This window comes from Pogona vitticeps, chromosome 1 (assembly GCF_051106095.1).
Source record: "Pogona vitticeps strain Pit_001003342236 chromosome 1, PviZW2.1, whole genome shotgun sequence".
Lineage (NCBI taxonomy): Eukaryota > Metazoa > Chordata > Lepidosauria > Squamata > Agamidae > Pogona > Pogona vitticeps.
The window spans coordinates 35,770,980-35,790,961 of NC_135783.1; the positions used below are offsets into that span (position 1 = coordinate 35,770,980).

The window sequence follows — 19,982 nt, forward strand, 5'->3', positions numbered from 1 at the left end:
TCTAATTCCCAATAATTGCACAGTACTTGAGACAGTAGCTGCATATTTATGAGAGCATTAAATTTCTCTGGGTAACAGCATTATTTCAACTGGAAAAATGCATCTTGTTTTCTGGCCTATATTAGCTTTGCTGCAATGTGAGCTCACTGTCTCTTATCTTTCTCTTGGTACATCTGGTAAATATGCGGTCTCCTTTTGCTGTGGTAGATGTTTTTCTAATGATCTAGCCTTAACCCACCATAGTCATCATTTTTCTCTGAAAATGAGTCTGGTGCCCTTTTATACTGTTTTACACATAATCAACTGTGCTATGCTTCCCAGACTTTACGCAGCTCGTGGGGTGGCATTCTTAAGTCGTGATAGCCAGAAAACTGGATATGACACTCCTGTGCTTAACTGTGCAGAGCTGTGGAGTGCTGTTTCCATTTATACCTGGCCCAGCGTGTTTCACTTAACTGAGCCCTAAAAAAGCAGTTTTTCTTTTTTGCAATGTAATTACATTAAAATCCCTTTAAACTTCCATAGAAGAGCCGGAGCCCAGCCCCTCTCAGGTTCTAATAAGACCGAGAGTTTATTTTTGGTATTGAATTTGGAAACATCCTGACCAGACCAAAAATAAGAACTTGAGGAAGAAGTTTACAGATCAATGCTTTGTGCTTAGTCTAGTTGAATCATTTTATTCAAAATGCTGCTTTTAAAAAAAAAAAATCTAAAGGTGCTAGAATGGATTGAATTAAATAAATAGCAATTACTACTGCTTTTTGAGCCAAATAAATCTATTTTTGACTGTACCAGAAATAGTAGAGAGTTACACCAAAAAGTGGAGGGACAAATGTACCTTTTTATTAGACAGAACAAATATGTATCAACTGAAATGCTGTTCAAAACCGATATGAAATAAGAATCAAACAGGAGGATGAGGGATTGGTTGCAAACCAGGGACTATATGTACTACAAGTCCCATTTCCTAAAAGGTCCACAAGCTCATTAGTATTTCACTTTGTGAAGTCTTCAGTTATATGTGTATGATTCAATGTAGTACCATTTCAATTCAGCAAATATGACGATAATCATCTTAAAGCAAACTGTGTGCATGAAAAGCAACAATGCAAACTAGCCTATTTTCCTTACTTCTTTTTCTTTTCTGGAAGCAATCTTCTTTTAATTGCTGTTTTCTCTTTTGCTCTAGCTATGCAGCTCTCATAGCTGATTGGCCTGTGGTGGTTTTAGGCATGTGTACTGTATTAATTGTGGTGTGTGCACTGATTGGAATACTTGTCCCAGATCTTCCAGACTTCTCTGATCCGTTGCTGGTAAGTAAACATTATTATCTGGTGCTGTCTGAACATTGTATTGGTATATTCTTTTCCCAGCAATAATGGTAAGCAGAGAGCTATAAAGAATTCTTAGTGAATGTTTTTATATTGCTATCAAATACAGATGTGCACAAATGCCAAATTTGAATATTTATGATGTTTGGTAGTTAAGTCCAGATGTCTTCGAATATGTCTGTTACAGCTGCCGAACCTTTAAATCAGTACCAAAAACGCTGAAAAGACCTCTTCCAGCGGCACCTCTAAAAATAATTTGAGTTTGGAATTTACTTAAGAAAGCAGTGCTAGTAAAGGTTAGATTATTGTCGTATTGGTTTATTATACAGTAATTACTAAAGTATAGACTGCTAATGCCACCAATGTCTTGAAGTTGAAGAGCTTTGTGCTCTTACTGGAAGAAAGTAGACTGTTAGGGAAAATGAAAGAAGAAAGTGTCAAAGCAGGATTGCACCTGAACATGAAGAAGACAAAAATCATGACTATAGGAGAACTACATAACTTTAACGTTGACAGTGAAGAAACTGAAATAGAGATTTTATATATGTTGGTTCAATCATCAGTCCTAATGGATACTGCATCCCAGAAGTCAGAAGAAGAATGAGACTAGGAAGGCCAGCCATGAAGGAACTAGAAAAGATCATTAAGTGTAAGGATGCGTCACTGGAGACCAAGACCATCCACATTCTTGTATTTCCAATCACCAGGTAAGGATGTGAAAGCTGGACAGTAAAGAAAGCTGACAGGAAAAAAATAGATCCATTTGGAATATGTTGCTGGAGGAGAGCTTTGTGGATGCCTTGGACTGCCGGAAAGACAAACACGTGAATCTCAAATCCAGCCTGAACTATCTATGGAGCCAAAATTGTTGAAGCTTAGGCTGTCCTACTTTGGGCATGTCATAGGAAAGCAGGATTCTCTGGAAAAGACAATGATGCTAGAAAAGGTGGAAGGCAGACAGATTGACTCTCTAAAGCAGCGGTCTCAAACTCAATTTACCTGGGGGCCGCTGGAGGCAGAGACTGTGTGAGGCTGGGCCGCATCAGATTTTCCGCCAAGTGGAGCAAGAGCCTAAGGAAGCTGCCCAGGAGTTCCCTTAACCCGGCCGGGGCTCCGAGGAGGAGGAGGGGCGTGAGCCCTCAAAGACACACACACATGGAGGTCCGGCAACCTTCCTCTGAAGGCCCCCCTCAAAAAAAGGCAGTTCTGGATGGAGGGTGCAAGAGGCGCTGTCTTGGGAGAGAGCCGGTGAGCAAGGCAAGGCTTTTTTTGACTCTTGACAGCAGAGGACGTGTGGGCACTTCAGGGGGGGCAGGCAAGGCGGGGGCCACAAACTATCATCCGGCGGGCCGCAAATGGCCCCTGGGCCGCATGTTTGAGACCCCTGCTCTAAAGGAACCACAGGCTTGAGTTTCCAGGAGCTGAGCAAGACTGTTGTGGGTAGGACATTTTGGATAGATTTCATAAAACAGATAAAGCTCTTCCTTAATTATGAATTGCAGTGGGGAGGGATCAGTCATACCTTCTTGCATTTGAACTCCCATGGTAGAAATGCATATTAGCAGAAATAGGAGGCTACTTTTGAAAGAGACTGAAAATAGAACTACCAATATCATTCTGCCCGTATACAAATCCATTGTATGATCAAACTGGAATTACTGTGTATATATCGTTGTGATCACCTCACTACTCCCCAAGAAGTAGTGTTACAGCATTTGAGGCTGTGTAGCTTAGTAGGAAAATATATTTTTTCCCCTCAGCTAAACAGCTCCAAATGTTGTGGCTTTTCCTCCTGGGTGAATTCGTTCAGCTTCTTGAATCATTTTGGTTGCAATTTATGGTACTTGTCATGGGAAGACAATAATGCTGGGCAAAGTTGAAGGCAATAGGAAAAGAGGGAGATAACATGAGTGTGATTGGGTTCTTTTCCTGAAGAGGGCGGACCAAGGGATTCGGCGGGAATAATGGCAGGAGTCAATGTAACAGTCAAAAACGGATTAGTTTTATTAACTTTAACATCAGATAACTCTGGACCGAATGGGTCCGGCAACTCTTCATCAGTTAACAAATTGTACTTCTTGGGCTTTGTCCCAGGCATAACATCTTTACTTTTCACTGTTTCCTCACCCCAAAACGAGTGATTGCGTTCGGGCTCGCGACCGACGCAGTCAGAACTGAGCAGGTAGTCCTGCAACAGGGATGGACCACGGTCGACCCCTCCAGTCTGGGGAGGAAAGGGCTGACACCACCAGGGGTTGCCTTGTCCATCGTAGGGCGAGAAGTCATACCCCCTCCCGGTTTCCATCCCTCCTTGGACTCACGAACTCCCGTTTGGCTCAACTCTTTCGGCAGAGGTAGCAAGCCGTCTTCTCTCATCAAGTTTGGGAAGTTCTTAACCAGAGTCGCAATTCTTTCTCTCTCTGCTCCTGTCTCTCTCGTTTGAGTGCCTTTCTCCTCCTTTTCTCCATCTACCCCCCTCTCTCCTCTCTCCTCCTTTATAACCTCATCCCATCTCCAATCTCCCGACTCCTCCCCCCAGTCTCTCGTCCTTTCCGCTAGGAACACCTCTATAGCTTTATTAGCGCCCCCTTCTTCATCGTCTAGCTTTATTAATTCCCCCACAGCACATTCTCCGCCTCCTTCTTCTTTTGACGCCTGTGAGGACGGCTCACTTTCCTTCCTTCGCTCACACGCCCCCCCTGAGGAGTGGGCCGTCCTCTCTTCGGATTGCGGTAGCATCTCTCCCTGTCGGGAAAAGTAATCCGCATTAGCATGGGCACTTCCTTTGCGATATTTCACTGTGAAGGTAAATGGCTGCAAACTCAGGTACCACCTGGTCAACCTAGGATTCACATCCTTCATCCTGTTCAGCCACTGCAGTGGGGCATGATCTGTGATGAGCGTAAAGGGTGCCCCTAACAGGTAATACCTTAAAGCTTGTATAGCCCATTTAACTGCAAAAGCCTCTTTTTCTATAGTCGAATACTTCTGCTCCCTAGGGGTTAGCTTCTTGCTTAAATACATTACCGGAAATTCTATATCATCCTTCTCTTGTGATAACACGGCCCCCACTCCGCGGTCTGAGGCATCAGTTTGGACTATGAAAGGCCTGGAAAAATCTGGGGCATACCTACTGGGTAATTCTGATAGTATCTGTTTCAACTCCTCAAAAGCTTTGGTCTCTTCTTCCCCCCAAAAAACCATTTTTGCTTTCTTCTTTCTAGTCAAATCACTTAGAGGAGCCGCAATATGGGCAAAATTGGGAACGAATTGCCTGTAATAACCTGCTAACCCCAAAAATCTCTGTACTTCCTTTTTTGTCCGGGGTACGGGCCATGCGGTCACCTGGTCAATCTTGTCCGACACGGGCTGTATTCTACCTTGTTTCACTTGAAACCCCAAGAACTTCACCCCCTTACGTGCCACCTTGCACTTGGTTGGATTGACTTTCAATTGAGCTTCTTGCAACACCTGTAACACCTTCTCTAGGTGCACTAAATGCTCCTCCCAGCTTTTACTATATATAAGTATGTCATCAATATAAGCTCCGGCAAAATCTTTAACGGGGGCTAACACTTTATCCATTAGTCGTTGAAACGTCGCCGCTGCCCCATGCAAACCAAAGGGCATACGCGAGAATTGGAAAAGGCCCTTAGGGGTCACGAATGCTGTCTTTTCTTTATCTTCTAGCCTCAAGGGTATTTGCCAATATCCTTTGGTTAGGTCAATGATGTGAGGTACTCCGCCCCTCCCAATCGTTCTAGCAGGTCATCAATTCTTGGCATCGGATAGGCATCGAACTTGGACACCTCATTTAATCTGCGATAATCGATGCATAGCCTAACACTCCCATCTGGTTTAGGCACCACAACCGGATAACTCCTCCAGGGGCTATAAGATGGCTCAATTACTCCCAGTTGAAGCATCTCTTCTATTTCTTTATTGATAGTCTCTCTCAGGTGTCTAGGCCAACTCCTACTTCCAGATCTGACTATGACTTGTGGTTGTGTGTTAATTGCATGTTCGACTAATGTGGTGTTACCAGGTTTTCCTGAGAAAACCTCCTTGTATCGGTGTTCTATCTCTCTCATCTGCCTCTCTTGCTCTGTGGTTAACTCCTCTCCCAAATCTAATTCTACTCCTTGACGCAAAAAGTCCTTTGTTTCAGGTCCAAATTCTTCGTCTTTTACTTCTCCCCATAATGCTTCTCTCTCTTTCCACTCCTTTAACAAATTTACATGAAAGATGCCTTTCTTTTTAACTTTGTCAGGCATCCAAATCTCATAATCTACTTCTCCTATTTTTCGCAACACCTTATAGGGTCCTTGCCAAGTGGCGAATAATTTCGATGAAGCCGCTGGCATCAATAGCAAAACTTTCTGCCCAGGTTCGAATTGTCTCGTCTTAACTTTGGCGTCGTATCTCCGTTTCTGTCCTTCTTGGGCCTTCGCTAAATTCTCTCTTGCCAAAGAGGCCACTAACTTCAAATGTTCTCTCATTTCTATGACATGTTTAACGTTCGTTTGCACCTCATCTTTCCCACTCTCCCATTTTTCTTTGACCAGGTCTAATATACCTCTGGGGTTCCATCCATACATCATCTCAAAAGGTGTAAATCCCGTGGAAGCCTGTGGAACTTCCCTCACTGCAAACATCAATGGCGCCACTAGCAGGTGCCACCTTTTCGGTTTTTCCATCACTAATTTCCTTAGCATCCCTTTAAGGGTTTTATTAAATCTCTCTACTAACCCGTTAGTCTGAGGATGATAGACTGCTGTATGGAGGGGTTTTACCCCTAATAACCCCCACATTTCCTTCAATGTTTGTCCCATGAAGTTGGTTCCCTGATCCGTCAAGATTTCTTTCGGAAAACCTAGCCTGGTAAATACTTGCAACAACTCCCGAGCTAACACTTTAGATGTCGTGGACCGCAAGGGCACCGCTTCCGGGTACCTGGTAGCATAATCTATAATAACCAAAATATGGGTGTGACCCCCCGCCGATTTGAGGAGGGGCCCCACGATGTCAACCCCTATCCTCTGGAAGGGCTGATCCACTAGGGGCATGGGTATTAAGGGAGCTCCTGGTCTGGGTTTGGCTTGAGTTTTTTGGCACTCTGGGCATGTCTGACAATAACTTTCTATTTCTTTCTCCATTCCGGGCCACCAAAACCGTTGTTCAATCCTGGGTCTCATCTTATCATATGCTAAATGTCCCGCCATAGGGATATCATGGGCCAAATGTAAAATCGTCATACGCCATTTCTGGGGAACAACCAACCGCCTTTCCCCCTTCTCTGCCACGTTATACAACAACCCATTGTCCAAAATCATCCCCTTTTCTCCCCCTACTACTTCGCCCACCTCACGCGCGGCTCGCAGGTGTTCTTGCAGCGTGGCGTCATCTTGTTGTAACATACGCATGTGGTCGCGTGTTGTCTCCTGTAAGAAATCATCTCCCACTTCAATTTTAACGCAGTCTCCTTGCATTACTTCTTTACATTCTGCTAACGTTCTATCTCCCACCCAGTCTCTTCCCAATAACATTTCTCTCGAAAGTCCCGGAACAATCCCCACTTTCATTTTCCGTTTCTCATCTCCAACTGTAACTTCGGCCCACGTCGTCTTATAGGTCTTAGAGTCTCTGTGTATGCATTTCACCGTAAACCCTTCTTCCACCCCTTCTAATTTTATGTCTCGCACTAAGGTTCTGCCACATCCTGTATCAATTAACGCCTGTTTCTTCTCCCCATTCACCCATGCAACCACCTCCCAACCTGCTTGTTTCCCGGGTTTCTCTTGGGTGTTATTCGATCCTCCTACCCAAGAGCAGTCTGTCCCAGGGCAATCCCGACGCACGTGGCCAGGGGTCCCGCAGCCGAAACACACAAGCCCCCCAAACACGCGGTCATCCACTGTAACCGGGCGCACCGGCTTCGGCCCCATAGGTTCGAAGGGGCGTCCGTGGGGGCGAGCTCCTCCTGGCACGTCCATCCCTCTCTTTACTCCACCGCCTTGTGTCTGCGTCCCCGCCTTCTCACGAGGTCTCCCACGTTCCCCTGAGAAGGCGGGTCCTTCTTTGATTGCTTCTTCTGAGGCGCAATAGTCTTCGATCAGCTTGATGGCTTCTTCCAACTGCTTTGGGTTATTCTTCTGCACCCACCCTTTCAGATTCCCGCTCAAAGTCGTCACCAAGTGTTCTAACACGAACGCCTCCATGACTTGTTCTTTAGATTTGTCCTCAGGTTTAATCCATCTAGTCATGTTGGCTTTCATTCTCTGCACCAAAGTTCGTGGATGTACCCCAGGTTTCCACTTAAGTTCCCTGAATCTTTTCCTATACGCTTCCTCCGTCAAATTGAGAGTCCTCAAAATCGCTGTTTTTACGGATTCATACTGCGCAGCTTCTTGGGGGCTCAGGGTGTCTACCACCTCTTGTAATAGTCCTGTCAAGCAAGGTACCAATATTAGAGTCCATTGTTCTTTAGGCCACCCTGCAGCCACCGCTACTCGCTCAAATGTATGGAGATACGCCTCCGGGTCATCACTAGCGCTCATCTTTTGTATTCTGATGGGGGCAGGGCCGGCCACTAGACCATTCTTTATAAACACATTATTCTTTGGGATTCTTTCATCGTCCATTCCCAGCCTCATCATGTGTCTGGTAACCAACATTTGCTGTTCCGTCAAATTTTCGATCATCTTCTCCTGCCTCTCTATGGTCTTCAGCATCCTCGTCATCTCTTCCCTGCCTCCCCATTGGTCCGCCCCACGTTGGGCGCCACTGTGATTGGGTTCTTTTCCTGAAGAGGGCGGACCAAGGGATTCGGCGGGAATAATGGCAGGAGTCGATGTAACAGTCAAAAACGGATTAGTTTTATTAACTTTAACATCAGATAACTCTGGACCGAATGGGTCCGGCAACTCTTCATCAGTTAACAAATTGTACTTCTTGGGCTTTGTCCCAGGCATAACATCTTTACTTTTCACTGTTTCCTCACCCCAAAACGAGTGATTGCGTTCGGGCTCGCGACCGACGCAGTCAGAACTGAGCAGGTAGTCCTGCAACAGGGATGGACCACGGTCGACCCCTCCAGTCTGGGGAGGAAAGGGCTGACACCACCAGGGGTTGCCTTGTCCATCGTAGGGCGAGAAGTCATACCCCCTCCCGGTTTCCATCCCTCCTTGGACTCACGAACTCCCGTTTGGCTCAACTCTTTCGGCAGAGGTAGCAAGCCGTCTTCTCTCATCAAGTTTGGGAAGTTCTTAACCAGAGTCGCAATTCTTTCTCTCTCTGCTCCTGTCTCTCTCGTTTGAGTGCCTTTCTCCTCCTTTTCTCCATCTACCCCCCTCTCTCCTCTCTCCTCCTTTATAACCTCATCCCATCTCCAATCTCCCGACTCCTCCCCCCAGTCTCTCGTCCTTTCCGCTAGGAACACCTCTATAGCTTTATTAGCGCCCCCTTCTTCATCGTCTAGCTTTATTAATTCCCCCACAGCACATTCTCCGCCTCCTTCTTCTTTTGACGCCTGTGAGGACGGCTCACTTTCCTTCCTTCGCTCACACGCCCCCCCTGAGGAGTGGGCCGTCCTCTCTTCGGATTGCGGTAGCATCTCTCCCTGTCGGGAAAAGTAATCCGCATTAGCATGGGCACTTCCTTTGCGATATTTCACTGTGAAGGTAAATGGCTGCAAACTCAGGTACCACCTGGTCAACCTAGGATTCACATCCTTCATCCTGTTCAGCCACTGCAGTGGGGCATGATCTGTGATGAGCGTAAAGGGTGCCCCTAACAGGTAATACCTTAAAGCTTGTATAGCCCATTTAACTGCAAAAGCCTCTTTTTCTATAGTCGAATACTTCTGCTCCCTAGGGGTTAGCTTCTTGCTTAAATACATTACCGGAAATTCTATATCATCCTTCTCTTGTGATAACACGGCCCCCACTCCGCGGTCTGAGGCATCAGTTTGGACTATGAAAGGCCTGGAAAAATCTGGGGCATACCTACTGGGTAATTCTGATAGTATCTGTTTCAACTCCTCAAAAGCTTTGGTCTCTTCTTCCCCCCAAAAAACCATTTTTGCTTTCTTCTTTCTAGTCAAATCACTTAGAGGAGCCGCAATATGGGCAAAATTGGGAACGAATTGCCTGTAATAACCTGCTAACCCCAAAAATCTCTGTACTTCCTTTTTTGTCCGGGGTACGGGCCATGCGGTCACCTGGTCAATCTTGTCCGACACGGGCTGTATTCTACCTTGTTTCACTTGAAACCCCAAGAACTTCACCCCCTTACGTGCCACCTTGCACTTGGTTGGATTGACTTTCAATTGAGCTTCTTGCAACACCTGTAACACCTTCTCTAGGTGCACTAAATGCTCCTCCCAGCTTTTACTATATATAAGTATGTCATCAATATAAGCTCCGGCAAAATCTTTAACGGGGGCTAACACTTTATCCATTAGTCGTTGAAACGTCGCCGCTGCCCCATGCAAACCAAAGGGCATACGCGAGAATTGGAAAAGGCCCTTAGGGGTCACGAATGCTGTCTTTTCTTTATCTTCTAGCCTCAAGGGTATTTGCCAATATCCTTTGGTTAGGTCAATGATGTGAGGTACTCCGCCCCTCCCAATCGTTCTAGCAGGTCATCAATTCTTGGCATCGGATAGGCATCGAACTTGGACACCTCATTTAATCTGCGATAATCGATGCATAGCCTAACACTCCCATCTGGTTTAGGCACCACAACCGGATAACTCCTCCAGGGGCTATAAGATGGCTCAATTACTCCCAGTTGAAGCATCTCTTCTATTTCTTTATTGATAGTCTCTCTCAGGTGTCTAGGCCAACTCCTACTTCCAGATCTGACTATGACTTGTGGTTGTGTGTTAATTGCATGTTCGACTAATGTGGTGTTACCAGGTTTTCCTGAGAAAACCTCCTTGTATCGGTGTTCTATCTCTCTCATCTGCCTCTCTTGCTCTGTGGTTAACTCCTCTCCCAAATCTAATTCTACTCCTTGACGCAAAAAGTCCTTTGTTTCAGGTCCAAATTCTTCGTCTTTTACTTCTCCCCATAATGCTTCTCTCTCTTTCCACTCCTTTAACAAATTTACATGAAAGATGCCTTTCTTTTTAACTTTGTCAGGCATCCAAATCTCATAATCTACTTCTCCTATTTTTCGCAACACCTTATAGGGTCCTTGCCAAGTGGCGAATAATTTCGATGAAGCCGCTGGCATCAATAGCAAAACTTTCTGCCCAGGTTCGAATTGTCTCGTCTTAACTTTGGCGTCGTATCTCCGTTTCTGTCCTTCTTGGGCCTTCGCTAAATTCTCTCTTGCCAAAGAGGCCACTAACTTCAAATGTTCTCTCATTTCTATGACATGTTTAACGTTCGTTTGCACCTCATCTTTCCCACTCTCCCATTTTTCTTTGACCAGGTCTAATATACCTCTGGGGTTCCATCCATACATCATCTCAAAAGGTGTAAATCCCGTGGAAGCCTGTGGAACTTCCCTCACTGCAAACATCAATGGCGCCACTAGCAGGTGCCACCTTTTCGGTTTTTCCATCACTAATTTCCTTAGCATCCCTTTAAGGGTTTTATTAAATCTCTCTACTAACCCGTTAGTCTGAGGATGATAGACTGCTGTATGGAGGGGTTTTACCCCTAATAACCCCCACATTTCCTTCAATGTTTGTCCCATGAAGTTGGTTCCCTGATCCGTCAAGATTTCTTTCGGAAAACCTAGCCTGGTAAATACTTGCAACAACTCCCGAGCTAACACTTTAGATGTCGTGGACCGCAAGGGCACCGCTTCCGGGTACCTGGTAGCATAATCTATAATAACCAAAATATGGGTGTGACCCCCCGCCGATTTGAGGAGGGGCCCCACGATGTCAACCCCTATCCTCTGGAAGGGCTGATCCACTAGGGGCATGGGTATTAAGGGAGCTCCTGGTCTGGGTTTGGCTTGAGTTTTTTGGCACTCTGGGCATGTCTGACTGTTTTATCCTTCTTATGTTATGCATGCTCCAATGTGTTGATGTTTCCTGTCCCCATTTTGCATCATTGATTGATGAAGCCAGGAAGATGCGCAGTGTATGGACAAATCGTTAGTTTCTTTTGTTGTTGTTGTTGGTTTACCCTCAGGATATAAAGCAATTTCATTCTAAAATTGTTATCAGTAGATAAAATGTTTTGGAATAAATCTGATTCATCAATTTTACCTGTTGTTTTCCTGTGAAGTCAAAGAATTGTGTGTATTTTAACAAGTTCCTAATGTTTTCATTTAGGGTTTTGAGCCTAGAGGGACTGCTATAGGGCAGAGATTGGTTACCTGGAATAATATGGTGAAAAACACAGGCTACAAAGCAACTTTAGCCAACTATCCTTTTAAATATGCAGATGAACAAGCTAAAAGGTAAGGACCTTTCCATCGTATTTTCTTTTATTCTCGTTTCGCATTGGTTATTTACATACCGAAGAGGCAGATGTATGAAATAAAATTAGCGTGTTTTAATAAACCTTTTTTTTGCTACCGTATAACTAAAACAGCTTTGCACATTTTAACATCTGGCTCCTTTAACCATATATCCAACGTTAACATGGTGGTGTGCTACTGAAGTTTACTCTGTTATAAAAACTATTTTGAATATTTAAGCTCTTAGCTATGAAGTCATCTAGGCATCATTTATTTTCTTAGGAAATTGTGCTTTCTACAGCTAATGTAATAATGGGACAGTAATCCCACCATTTAGGATAAACAACATCACTGGCATCTTGTTTTGCTTCTTTAATACTATTTTTATCAGAGTTCTTTTAAGGATAGAAGTGTTCCTAAGTGTTAAATCCACTGTCATGTGAGAAGATTTCTTCTTGAGCAAAGGGGCTTCTCGTTGGTTATATTTCCCCTCTTTAGCCCCTATGTATGCCCCAGATCTGCTCTGGAGAATTCCTCAACTCTCTGGAGTTGATTGGGAAGGGCTCATAGCATTCCAATGGCAGAAGTTCTGTATTTTGCTGCAGTTGATAATGATCATTTATTTCTTGCCTCAGTCTGCATTTGACTGAGTTGCCTCATAGCTCCTGTTAAACTTAGGGGTTAACTTTCTAGATTTCTTAACAGCACTGGTTTTTCTTCTTCGTACATTTATTATTGAAACAATTTAATGAAACTGTGCAATTGGTTTCAGTAGTGTCATTTTAAGATTGAAAAACAATTGTTTTCCCTTAGTCATCAAGATAACAGGTGGTCAGATGACCATTATGAAAGAGAAAAAAGGGACACCGACTGGAATTTTCACAAGGACAGCTTTTTCTGTGATATTCCAAGTAAGTTGATCAGTGTTAAGGATATGAAATAATTCTTATTGATTTTCTATTCAACAGTTCAGAAAAATTTGAACTAGTGACCAGAATCCTACTGCAGATTTTCACTTAGATAAGGGAATTCGTATCTGTATTGGTCGCAAATTGGCACTCCCTAATGAGGTGCACACAGCCAGCAACATAATGAGTGGCAGTTTGCTATCAAGACCTCCATGCTTTCTTGTACACAAGTGTAAGCAGCAGTAGCTTTCTGGCCAATATTTCACATGTCATTGGTATTTTCTATCAAGCTTTTCCACCCACGGAGTGTAACAGATAAAGAGTATTGGACTAGGATTCAGGAGACCTGAGTTTGAGCCCATGGCTCAGCCATGGAGACTCACTAGAGATGTGTGTGAGTGTGTGTAACTGGCAAAACCTTTCCTTAAATACCTCACTTCAAAAACCACATTAGAGTCGCTATAAGTCAGTTCTAACTTGATGGCACATAATGACAAGAGTATTCTCCCTACCAGCCCAACTGGGACAAAAATACAGAAGTGTCTCTTTTTCCCACTGAAATATTTCCTGGTATTAGATTTTTGCTTCCTCTCCAGCTGCTAGTTGTAAGGTTTGTGGGGTGGGAAGAAGCAACATTGTTTTTTACTGCTGGAAGTATATGGATAACAGTCTGCATAGTTTTCCACCTCTTTTGTATCCTCACAATAAAACTGTAAGATAAAATTAGGCCCAAAAATGACAGTCAAGGTACAATTGCACTGAAAACATTTTTTTGAGGTTTTCTGTTTTACTGTATATTGGCAGTTGCATAGCTTCCAAAGTTCTGTAACACCAGATATTTTCACAAGATTTCAATTTCATTTTTAGGTGATCGCTATTCACGAGTGGTGTTTACATCGGCCGATGGAGAGAACATGTGGAATTTACCTGCAATAAAATCAATGTGCAATATGGATAACTTGAGGGTAAATCAAAATATTTAACTTTATTGTGACAAAATATGTATTTGAAAGAAAGTGTTTTCTCTTTGATAATTACTAATGGCTTGCTTACTGCAGAATAAGCAGCAGACAAAGCCATCAAGGCAAAGCTAAATGCCTTATTCTGTATTAAGGCTGCAATCTGACAGGTCTCCATAGTCTTGAAAATGCCATCTGTTCATTTTATCCATCATTTTTAACTTGGAAAAATTTGTTGTGTGAGAGGGGCAGGATTTAGCACAACTCTTCACATCAGCATTTGGTTCCCCCCCCCATATACATATAACTTCTGTTATTTCTTTTCCCAAAACTAGTCCAGAAAACATTTCTTTTTCGATTTATAATCTTCTTTAAAGCAGTTTATTAGCTTTGGGCTGTTTGTGATAAATTATGTGGCTCTTGGTTGCATCGTGACACTTGAAGGGAAATAGGATGGTGATAGGAAATGGATATATATGTGTGCAATAACTTTTGTCAGTGCCAAGAAGAAAAATCATGATAATTCAGTCCAGATCATAGTCTTCTGAGAAAGCAACATTTACTTCCTCTTGAGTGCAGAAGGAGATGAACGAAGACACTTAGGTCTTGACTGCTCTAATCAGCAGAGAAAGTTTTCCGTCACCAGAATAGTCGGGACCTTTTTAAATTCCCCCAAGGAACCAAAATAGAAGAAGTGTCAGGCAGTCTCAGGGTCTTCACAACTTCCTCTTATATGTGCTAGAAAGCCCTGCACACATTTGAGACTGTAATCTAACTGAACTGGTTGCAAGGTAGAATTGAAAAATATATGTTTACATTATGTATCTTGGATGAATTGTGAACTTGAGAGCCTCTGAAACCACAGTGGCTGGCATGATTTGACAGGTGTTGGAGCCTCTGGATTGGTAATCTCACTTAAACAGAGTTTACAGAATTCTTTTGGACTAAATTAATAAAGCCTGAACAAACTCTCTACATTAATGTGGACTGTGACTTCTTTATCTGAGTAAAGAGCAAGGCAGGCTGTATTCTAGCAAGTGAAGTCACAGGGGTCATCAGACAGGCCAAGGAATCAATCCTGAAAACTGGCTAAGAATGACATTTCTTACATTACCCTAAAGGGAAGATGCCTAAATTTATAGTGATTACAGAACAGATGAACTATTTGGTTAATGAATCATTTGGTCAAGATATTCTTAAATATAACACCTGGCAGAACGTGTGAGAAATGTGAAGAAGAGGCGGAGACATGCAGCTTGCATTCATTGGACTCACTGGCATGGCAGTGGAACTGGTAGAACCACTCCTTAAATATCTCACTTATCTTGGAAGCCCTGTTAGGGTTTGTTATAAATCAGTTTCAACTTGACAGTACAAAACAACATGTCCATTTAGTTTGGGATATGAGCTTACATAGTCACCTTGCAGCTGCCCAGCTCCCCAGCTGTAGCCTTTGCAAAAGCCACTGTTCATTGTGGCAAGCCTTTACCATGCATGCTCAGTGTTATAAGAATTTGCTGTTTCTCCCATTTGAAAGACCTTTTTGAAGGACCAATATTTCAGCTGCTACAGCCTGGATTCTTTCCTAATAAAGAAAAGTGACTGGGGCCAACAATTCTCTTTTATGATAAGCAAGATTGATCTTATCCTTTTTTTGAGAGCTAGCTTACATCTGGAGTAACGGGGTCACCTATTTCTGAATGGAGGGAAATAGTTTTACTTTTTAAAAATCACAACTTGAAAACCTTTGTTCAAACTTCCCCAAATTTGGCAAGATGCAGGAGCGAACTGTACGCTGCAATTGTGCCAGATTTGGTGTTGATGTGAAGCCCAGTTAAAAAGTTGTACATTTTTGTTTGCATTGCCCCCAGTGTTAGGATTGCCTTCTAGAATGTTGATTTGCTCTGCTGCACAATATCATTGCTGCACTCTTGTGCAACTGTAATGATTCTTACTGTATTATCATTTTAAAACACGCATTAGGGTTATGATAACATTTATTCTAAAACAGTGGCATTATTTTAAGCCAGATAACAATTCTTCAGAGTATTTGTTTATTTAAATATACCCCCCCCCATATTCCAAATGTCTGAAGAAGAAACAGTGCTGTGCAGATATAAAAAAAGGTGTCTCAGAAAAGATGCAGCTCTGAAAAAGGAGACTGGAATGGACAGTGCATAATGAACAACCTGTTACTATTTTAACCATTTTAAAATTCTCTGACTATACCGTTCATGCCATCTGGAAATGCACGTGAGTTTATGCTGCAATTTAAAAACATCTTTGGTCGATTGCAAACCTCTGGATGTTTGAACTGGTACTTTGCACACTAATAAGGAATCAATGTCTTTTGTAGTCTTTAATCTTTATTGAAGTCTCCACTTTTGGCTGCTTTCCCTATCTCTTTTCAATTCATGTTCCTTTTGTACTGAAGTCAGTGCCACTAATTCTAGTGGAAGCAAATCCAACTCTTTGGTGTTTTGAAAGTTAAATCTAAGGACTAATTTAAGGTTTAATGTGTTTCCCTCAGCCTTTCTGTGCCATTGTGTATTTCAGTGGAAGCTTTGATGACACATTCCCAGCATGTCCATAAGAGTTCAAAATATTATAAATTGCATTTCCAGCTGTTATACTGTTCAAGCACCAGTTGTCTTGGCGTGGTGTATCAACTTCAATCATCTGGTTTACTTGTATTTAGGATTATATCCTATAAATGCTCCACATATGGCACCCTCATAATCTTAATGGTAATACCATATGCAAACTAGTTATGGGACCCAGCCCTTATTTTATATATTGCTAACATTTAAACCTTTTCTAAAATCAACCATGAGCTTGAAATTTTAACTGAGCTTGGAATCTTTTTGGAGCACTTCTTAAAAGTGAGTACCCAATTCAGAATACAGTGGTGCCCCACTTGACGACGATAATCCGTTCCAGCAAAATCGCTGTAGAGCGAAATCGTCGTCAAGCAAAATAAAAAACCCCACTGAAATGCATTGAAAACTGGTTAAATGTGTTCCAATTGGGGAAATACCTGCTCGTTTTGCGAATATCCTCCATAGGGCAGCCATTTTCCGATGCCTGTGTAGCGAGCAATCAGTCCTGAAAACAGCGGGGAGCTATTTTGCACAGCAGTCAGCCATTTTGAAAACCCGACAATCAGCTGTTTTTGATGGTCGTAATGCAAAAAAAACGGTTCCCGAAGCAGGGAACCGATCGTCATCAAATGAAAATCGCCCATAGAAAACATCGTCATCAAGCGATTTCGTCGTATATCGAGGTAATCGTTAAGCGGGGCACCACTGTAAATCCTATAATAAGTAGATGCTTTTATGACTGTACCTATCCTGCAGTTTAGTACAACTTTAACTCTATGACATTATCCTGATACTTAGAATTCTCTGATGTGTTCATGGGAGTACACTAAAACAAATAATTCTATCTCTTACCAAATTACAGATCCTAGGATTCTGCATGAAGGAGACACTGAAAAAGCAGTATCATATTACTATAGCAGTGCAGTTAGAATGAGCTGGAATTTTTAGCATGTATACAATAGTGACGTCTATGTTGGCTTGGGCATGTCGTGAGAATGGCTGATGGTCAGATTCCAAAATATCTCCTGTATGGAGAATTAGGGGAAAGTGCCCCAGAGGGAGACCATAGCTGCAATACAAGGATATCTGCAAGCGGGATCTGAAGGCCTTAGGAATGGACCTCAACAGATGGGAAACCCTGACATTGGAGCGTTCAGCCTGGAGGCAGGCAGTGCAGCATTGCCTCTCCCAATTTGAAGAGACCCTTGTCCAGCAGGCCGAGGCAAGGAGGCAGTCCCGGAAGCAGCAAAATCAGGGAGCTGGACAGGGGACAGATTGTATTTGTCCTCATTGTGGAAGGGATTGTCACTCTTGAATTGGCCTTTTCAGCCACACTAGTTGGTGTTCCAAGCCCTCTATTCAGAGCATGTTACCATAGTCTCTCGAGACTGAAGGATGCCTAATCTAAACAGTGCAGTATAGATACACACCATGGTTCTTTGACACCTTGATAATAATTGGGTGACAACCCTGAATGGCCAGTTTTAATTGTTCACCACTCTTCTTTTGTAATACCTATCTACACTGCTGAAGCAGTGTAGGGTCCAGATGGGTTGGACATTGGGCTCACCCCTACTTGGAGCTCACAAGGACTACATGATTGCCAGGTTTCCTCTCTCTTTCAAAAGTGGGCAGCGGTTGTGGTTCCTAGGTCTCAGGATACTGGTTGAAATCTTACGGAATTGCTGTGCATCCCTGAATCTCTAGACAAGGAGACAAATCTTAGGGCATATGGTCACTGTATTTTGTGGCTTGGGTTCCAGTGGGGTCCCATCTCTTTTCCACTCCAAACTGGTGCCAGGGTACACAGGCTTTGCACAGAGGTGTTCATATGCGTGATGTGCACACATAATATTTGTTCATGAAATAGTGTAGGAAGTTCATCTTGCCTTCCAACTCTTTCAGTCTCTTACACAATATTTAATTTTACTTAAGGGCCCAAACCAAGTGATCCAGGGTTTTGGCCCTGATATTTCAGGGAACAGGGAATCTAGTGACTTGAAAACTCTAGCAGTCGTAACATGTTTCTATGATGTCGGAATGTGCCAGAATATCCATCTCTGTCACAGAGCCCAGCAAAATAGATTGCCTCTTTTCCCTCCAGAAGATAAGATACTGCCACCAATTTTAGGAATGGGATTTTGTTGCTGATTATGGCAGGGGAGCAAATGAATGGAGCAGGAGTTGCAAAAGTAGCCAGAGGGGCGGGGGTTGCATATGGTCTATGGACCTGTCCTCCCCACCCCCTGAGTGGCAGAAAAAATTTCAATCTAGGGCATATAGTCACCTAGTTCACATAGTAGGGCAACAGGACGTGACAGGCAACCTGCATGCATTGTGTGCTCTGGAATGCCATGGGCATCATTGCCAGGAAACCCCATGTGGAAAGAATAGGAATCTGAAAGCCACAGACAGATACATTTAAGGGCAATCACAGTAATTCTTTAGATGTTCCCTCCAGAGCAAGTAGGAAATATCTTAATGATACCTCTTGATGTAGAATGCATTTACAGGACTTGGCAGCACCTTTTGATCAAGCAGCAAAATAGGCCCCAGGGTTTGAAGAGGCATTTTGATAGTTTCCAAGTTATGTCTTTCCTTCCAGATTCTTGCAGTCAAATTAATCTTTATCTTAGTGATGGTTATTTTAGCACCAAATATGTCTGGCCTGTAATGTAGAGAATGTCAAGTAAAGCTCATGGTTTCAGCTTGAATATGAACAAGTGAAGGAAACAATAGTCTTGCCCAACTGAACAAAGGGCTCACATATTCTATCCTCCTTGGTCAGTCTGGACATGTTCCATAAAACATAAGGAGATGGCATTCCAAAGCCTCCTTTTATTTATTAGGTTATTCATTTTCCCTTGCATTTGCATGTGTTTTTATCTGGAAACAATCAAATATGAATTATCCTCTGTGTTTTCCCCGCTGGAATGCCAGGTCATTCTGGTTCTGAAATTGTTTGACAAAATTAAGGCTATATTAAATCTTTTATAATGATCAGGAGAATTCCTAAGCCCTGGTTTTGTTTAATCTGTACTATAAAAGAATAGTACTGCACTGCAGATGGTAATAGCAGCCACAAAATTAAAAGACGCCTGCTTCTTGGGAGGAAAGTGATGATAAACCTAGAAAGCATCTTAAAAAGCAGAGACATCACCTTGCTGACAAAGGTCCTCATAGTCAAAGCTACGGTTTTTCCAGTAGCGATGTATGGGAGTGAGAGCTGGACCATAAAGAAGGCTGACCGCCAAAGAATTGATGCTTTTGAATTGTGGTGCTGGACGAGACTCTTGAGAGTCCCCTGGACTGCAAAGAGAACAAACCTATCCATTTTGAAGGAAATCAACCCTGAGTGCTCACTGGAAGGACAGATCTTGAAGCTGAGGCTCCAGTACTTTGGCCATCTGATGAGAAGACTCCCTGGAAAAGACCCTGATGTTGGGAAAGTGTGAAGGCAAGAGGAGAAGGGGACGACAAAAGACGAGATGGTTGGACAGTGTCATTGAAGCCACCAACATGAATCTGACTCAACTCCGGGAGACAGTGGAAGACAGGAGGGCCTGGTGTGCTCTGGTCCATGGGGTCACGAAGAGTCGGACATGACTTAACAACAACAAATAAAAGAATTGTCCACAATAAGCCAAAACAATTTCAGTATGACTCAGAACCAGAGTGCAGTAGACCTGGCTTTCTGATGTTTTAGCAACTGACATAGTAGGACTATAATAAAAATAAGAATACTGGGCTAGCATGAAAGTG

General features: G+C 43.1%; 1 protein-coding gene and 1 long non-coding RNA gene across 8 annotated transcripts in view; one reads left to right on the forward strand and one right to left on the reverse strand.

Moving 5' to 3' along the window:
- Positions 1–19,982, reverse strand: part of LOC144585798 (uncharacterized) — a 338,116-nt gene that overhangs the window by 222,297 nt on the left and 95,837 nt on the right. The gene's annotated exons all lie outside the window — the stretch shown is intronic.
- DISP1 (dispatched RND transporter family member 1) overlaps positions 1–19,982 on the forward strand; it is a 116,731-nt gene that overhangs the window by 91,954 nt on the left and 4,795 nt on the right. For all 7 annotated transcript variants that reach the window (XM_020786621.3, XM_020786619.3, XM_072990671.2 and 4 more), the window contains exons 4-7: positions 1,190–1,313; positions 11,626–11,753; positions 12,567–12,664; positions 13,529–13,626. In XM_020786621.3, coding sequence (XP_020642280.3) covers positions 1,190–1,313; positions 11,626–11,753; positions 12,567–12,664; positions 13,529–13,626 — 448 coding nt within the window. The remainder of the gene's footprint in view (positions 1–1,189; positions 1,314–11,625; positions 11,754–12,566; positions 12,665–13,528; positions 13,627–19,982) is intronic.